The sequence below is a fragment of the Pleurodeles waltl genome, chromosome 12 (genome assembly GCF_031143425.1).
Source record: "Pleurodeles waltl isolate 20211129_DDA chromosome 12, aPleWal1.hap1.20221129, whole genome shotgun sequence".
Classification (NCBI taxonomy): Eukaryota; Metazoa; Chordata; class Amphibia; order Caudata; family Salamandridae; genus Pleurodeles; species Pleurodeles waltl.
Window position 1 is genome coordinate 707,870,761 of NC_090451.1, and position 6,000 is coordinate 707,876,760.

At 46.6% G+C, this 6,000-nt stretch overlaps 1 protein-coding gene across 1 annotated transcript in view; it reads left to right on the forward strand.

The window, feature by feature from the left end:
* Positions 1-5,628, forward strand: part of TM4SF5 (transmembrane 4 L six family member 5) — a 29,848-nt gene extending 24,220 nt beyond the window's left edge. The window contains exon 5 of the mRNA XM_069215709.1: positions 2,096-5,628. Within this exon, the coding sequence (XP_069071810.1) occupies positions 2,096-2,110 (15 nt within the window). The 3' untranslated portion in view covers positions 2,111-5,628. The remainder of the gene's footprint in view (positions 1-2,095) is intronic.
* Positions 5,629-6,000: the final 372 nt, after the last annotated feature.

A 6,000-nucleotide genomic window follows, 5' to 3' on the forward strand; every position in this document is an offset into this window, starting at 1 on the left:
TTTAAGAGCCTTTTGAGCATCAGCACTGTGTGTCTACTATTAGCATCTGCAGAGTGTGTCCATTACGAGCAGCTCCATTTTAAGGGCCTTTTGTACATCACCGCTGTGTGTCTATTATGAGCATCTTCACTGTAAGGGGCCTTCTGGGCATCACCGCAGTGTGTCTATTACGAGCATCTCCTATGTAAGGGCCTTTGAAGCATCACCGCTGTGTGTCTCTTATGACCATCTCCACTGTAAGGGCCTTCAGAGTATCACTGCTCTGTGTCTATTATGAGCATCTCCTGTGTAAGGGCCTTTTGAGCATCACCACTGTGTGTCTGTTATGAGCATTATCCCTGTGTGTCCATTGTAAGCATCTGCAGAGTGTGTCCATTATAATCATCCACATGGTCTGTTCACATGGTGCAACCATTATGAGTATCTCCACTGTGGCTGGAGTGAGCATCATCTCCATGAATGGTCGTCATTCCTGTGTGTCCAGTCTGAGCACCTGGGCTGGTCTTCACAGTAGGCGGCCAGGCGCACCCCCTTGGGACCGGAGGCTGGTCTTCATCACCCACAGGTGCGTGACAGATGCCCTGACATGTTTTACACTGAGCATGTAATGGGACCAGGGCCCATTGTGCACGTTCTGTTCTTGTCCTTGGGCTATGCACCGACTCTCCTTCAGACTGGATTTGAGTCGCAGTACTATGTGGAAGACTGCCATTTTCTTCACGTTTTCTCTTTTTCAACTGCTGTGGAGGCTTCTCGGCCTGCCTGTCTGCTCTGGCAGTTTGGATGCACACACACGGGCTATTTACAAGCCCGATGCACTGCCAGTGCGTCAGTTTTTGTGACACACCGGCAGCGCAGGCTGCAGTCCCACATATACAAGGCCACACAAGCCACTTTGCGTGGCTTTTCATAGTCTCGTAAATATGGTGTAAGGCAACGCTAGTCGCTGCATTGCCTTACACTGCGTCGGGGAGACGTTTCCATTGGTGTTGCAGTGGGTCTTCCCATGCAACACCTATGGAGACCCATTTCCAGTTTTACAAGAATCTGTAAACTTGGGAATGCGTCAAAACCATAGACCTCTCCAGGGGAGACACAACAAGGATATACAGCTGTATTTCTCCTCGCCTTATCCTGCATCACACATAGAAAGAGGAAAACACCTCTGTGGATTGTTTTTGTGCAGGAATGTTCTGCTTTCTGCACAGAAACAATCCTTTCTGTGACTCAGGCACCCCTGCACCATGGTGTAAGCGCACCTACGTTGGCGCTGGGCTGCCCATTCTGCGCCTTTGCAGAGAACGGACAGAAATACACTGTATTTTGTAAATAAGGTGCATTTCTGCCCTTTCCGTGTGGCGCAGGTGGGCACAGCAAGGTCACTTTCTGCTCTGCCCTGCACCACTTTATTATAAACATGCTCCCCATTATCTCTGGCTCAGTCCTTAAGAAAGCTACTAGTCTTTTCTTCCCGGTGTAATTGAGGGTCATTCCCATTCTTCTCAAGTTATATTTTTGGGCTTTATCTGTCAACTTTGTGAAATTCTGAAGTATACAAAAAAATTACAGATGGAATGCTGAATTATTCTCAGCTGCTGGTAGTTACTCGGGTCGCACCCCAGTCCATTGTTAATAAAGCCACCAGGCCACCTCAGTTTGGAACCCAGCCACATGCAAATCAGTCTTGAACCTGCTCCTTATGGGAACAGCCCAACCTGAACTGCCAAGCCAGGTCCTCCCTGGACTGAACACAAACAACCCAGGACCGAGCACACTGTGTCACTGGGAACAAGCTATACCCAACTGATGAGCCCTAATAAAGGCGAAACTTGTCCTGGGGTGCTGTTTCAATGCTCATATGGGGCAACCACCTCCCCACCCCCACTATTATGCTGTAATTTGGGTGCAACAGCGAAAGTTTTTTTTTTTTTTTTGTTGATCTAATGTTTAATTTGAAAAGTATTCAACATTTTGTAGTCAATATTTATAAGGCGAATCATACACATGACCAAAGTGCCTCATTAGTGGTCATTGGCTAAGTATTCCTAAAATAAATACATAAAAAGACAACATTGTACTTTTTTTGTCTTTATAGGATGAAGGTTTGTGAAAGAAGAACTTGCCGTCCACATCCAACAAATGGCGAAAACTTCGTGTCAACAATGATTTTTATGCGTCTTCAGCTACCTTCCTTTTTCCTATCCTCTCTGGATCCTGTGGTTGGAGCTTAGATTCAGTGTCTGTACTTCTCTTTGTATGTTCCTCAACACTTTAGTTTATGTTGTCCTGAGACTGTTCTCTAGGAGGCGTGCAATGTCCTCCTGCGTGCTTAGAAAGAGATCGCGACTTGTACTGCAGAAGTTCCACGGAGCGGCGGCCAATTTGTCCCTCAGCTTTTGTGGAGCGGTGACTCCAGCCCATCCGCTCACTCTTCTTTCAAGGGAACAGGAATGATGGCACTTGAAGTTCAGTCCTCAAAAGTTCCTAGGTCAGTGGCCTGAAGATACTCCTACTATCAGGGCCCAGAGCACCATCACCCTGTCCCCATTCACTTGAGGGCCAAAAGAGAGTTTGAACTATCTCAGGTGACAAACTGATCTGAACCTCAGCCCTCTACACATCTCTCTATTTAGCCGGGGTGCCGCAGGTCCAGCCCTTTCATTTTCCTCCTGTGCTTATATCAGACATATCACAGCCGTATCCCAGCCCAGTCCAAACCTTGTTTCAGTCCGTACCACTTGATACGGCATCTATGAAATATGTGTCATAAAATGTAATAAAAATGACAGTATCTGAGTCTAGGGGCTACCCATGAAGGATTATCGGTCAAAGCTCAAGAAAACACTTAAAGCAATCTTTTGATGGGCTTCCGGTCTTCTCCACTTCCTGCACATTAACTTTCATTTCCAAGCGCTTGACCCCGCCCCACCCCCAATTTGGCACTATAAATGTCCGTTGCTACATTACATCCAGAGACATCCGCAGCAGAGAGGTGTAGTGATGGGGGGCTGAATCTTAGGTCTTGGAACTTCTGAAAGTCCAAGGGAGCCGTGGCAGTGACGGGTCGCCCTTTTTGCAACATGGCCCATGGAACTGCCAATCTTTCTTGGATGCTGGCCCGAATCGGTCACTGCCTAACCCCTTACTTTTTTGGAGTTATTGTTCCTCTGTGGAATCTGATGGTTGAGTTGAATGGTTCGACCCAGTGGTTCTTGGCTGCTGTCCTGCAGATGCTGCCGGCCTTCCAGCGCATACTGTTTCCTCTGACAAACCAGGGCACATTGGCCAATTTTGGGATTTGCACTTTGAAGCCATTGAGATCCTCAGTGGATTCTGGTACCCCAGACAGTGCTCCCAGACCAAACCTCTGCCCTGGCAGTTCGGGCCTGATAGAGCGGGCCTAGCCCCCCTGAATTAGTAACTTTACTCAGACTTCTACCCTACGCTGTCTTGGTTCTCCATCCTTACATCTCGCGCCTTTGACATCGAACGACTGGAAGAGAAAATGTGAAAGAAAGAGAAACGCAGGGTCTAGCGTTTACCCGATCTGCACCTAGGTTCTGGAACAACATCCCGCCTGCATCAGGCTCAGAACATCACTGGCTCAGTTCTGGAAAGAGTTGAAGGCGCTTCCCTTCAATCAGAGCTTCATCTGTCATCATGAGGGAACTCCCAGCTTGAAATGCCCTCCTTTGACCATCAAGCAGACCACCCTTCTTCTGGCCTTCTAGAATACTGCCCACCTGGGCCCATCAAGCGGACCACCCTTCTTCTGGCCTAGAAAACTGCGCACCTAGGACCATCAAGCGGACCATCCTTCTTCTGGCCTTCAAGAAAACTGCCCACCTGGGCCCATCAAGGATACCACCCTTCTTCTGGCCTTCTAGAATACTGCCCACCTGGGACCATCAAGAGGACCACCCTCCTTCTGGCCTTCTAGAATACTGCCCACCTGGGACCATCAATAGGACCACCCTTCTTCTGGCTTTCTAGAATACTGCGCACCTGGGACCATCAAGGGGACCACCCTTCTTCTGGCCTTCTAGGAAAACTGCCCACCTGGGACTATCAAGGGGACCACCCTTCTTCTGGCCTTCTAGAATACTGCCCACCTGAGACCATCAAGAGGACCGCCCTCCTTCTGGCCCTCCAGAATACAGGACACAGGCTTAAACTAAGCCTCGGCCTATTGATGTCCTGCACTCCAGTGGCTAATGCACGAGTACATGCACATATACATGCGTACATACTTGCAGAACATATAGATTTATATACATGCATACATATATACAAGATAACTCAGAAAGTAATATATGTACAAGCATACATGCTAACATAAATACATGCATAAGCACATTCACACAAATGTAGATGCATATACATGTATACAAACACATGTAATATGTACAAATAAACATATATGCAGTTCCTTAAAGATGTCCGCCTGAACACTTCTGCAATGGCACCCCTGGTCACCTCTTCTGTCCATGCCGTTCCTCTAGGGCACATCTGCTGTGACTCCCCCTCAAGCCCCTGCGCTCCATCACTCTCACCACAGCACTTCTGCCAACCACTCTAACACGAGAACCCCAAGGCCCGCCTCTCCCCACATGTCTACTCAACACTCCTGGACATCTCCTGCACTTTTCTCCCTCGCCGAAGTTGTGATGCTCTTTATCCTTTTTAAATAATGTTTTTAGTGCTCGGTGCCAGAAGCAGCATCACTGCTGAGGTCCTTTCACTCTGCCAAGAGAGCTGAACAATCCAGGCTCCTAGTATGTGAAATGAAGGTCAGATTCTGACCCTGATGGAACAGTCTTAGGATGAGAAGAGTCTTCACAGTCTGCGGTGTCCATCCGAAGACATAGGTGGAACCTCTGCTCTTTGGCCAAAACCATCTCACCAGATCCTGTGCTACGGATCCCAAGGACTTGCGTCTAAGGCGAGGAGATACTAGGCAGTTGCCTAGGGAGGACCACCGGCGCAGGAGCTCCCTAAACAGTCAGTGCACTCCACATTTCAGTTCCATTTGTCTCTATCAAAACACAAATATCGACTTAGTCTATAATATCAGGGGCCTTATCTTTATGAAATCAATTCTCATTACACATTTATGGTCTTTGCATATGTCATCGTATAAATTATTTTTCAACGTTTCATCGTACATGTCAACTGCTTATATATCCTCATCGTATATATCATCATGCTTGTATTTCATAATATCAGGGTCTATAACTTCACTACACATATCTTTATGATATCAGTTGTCATTACACATATATCGTCTTCGCATATATCATTATATATATTATTTTCCTATGTTTAATCGAACATGTCAAGAGCTTATATATACTCATTGTGTATATCGTCACGCTATTACCCTATAATATCAGGGTCTATAACATTGCTATTATTATATACCATTATTGTGCTTGTACATTGTCTTTTTAAACAACAGAAATCACCTGCCAGGACTCACCTGATTTCAATCCCTGCAGAGTAAACCTCCTACGTCTGTCGCTTATCGCCGACTAGTCTCTCTGTCTTGGTCTCCCACCCTCTACCTTCAGTAGTGTTAAAGACTTCGGTGATTTCCTGATCTCGCCCCAACACCCAGTGGTTCACCTTTGATAGTGCATCGTGAAGTTGTGAACTGGGATTTTACATTTTTTGTGGTACAGGATGTTGTGCCAATGTTTAAAATTAAAACTTAATAATGAGAAGTTTTTTTTAACTCATTGAACTGAATAAAATGTGATGTTGGGACCCTGTACCTTCTCGTTTTTGCTAGTCCTGTTTGCAGGTCATTAGCCCAGCTTGCCGCCATGTGTTTCAAGGAAGGGCTTGACCCGTAAGTACTCTGCGGAAGAGGTCTTGGGCAGAAATATGTGTTTACCTTTGGTCTCCATGGTCATGGGGTGGAAGGAAAAGTCAACCACTGAGTATGAAAGAGTGGAATTTGTAATTGTTGGGCGGTAGGAAAGAAAGAGGGTTTATTTT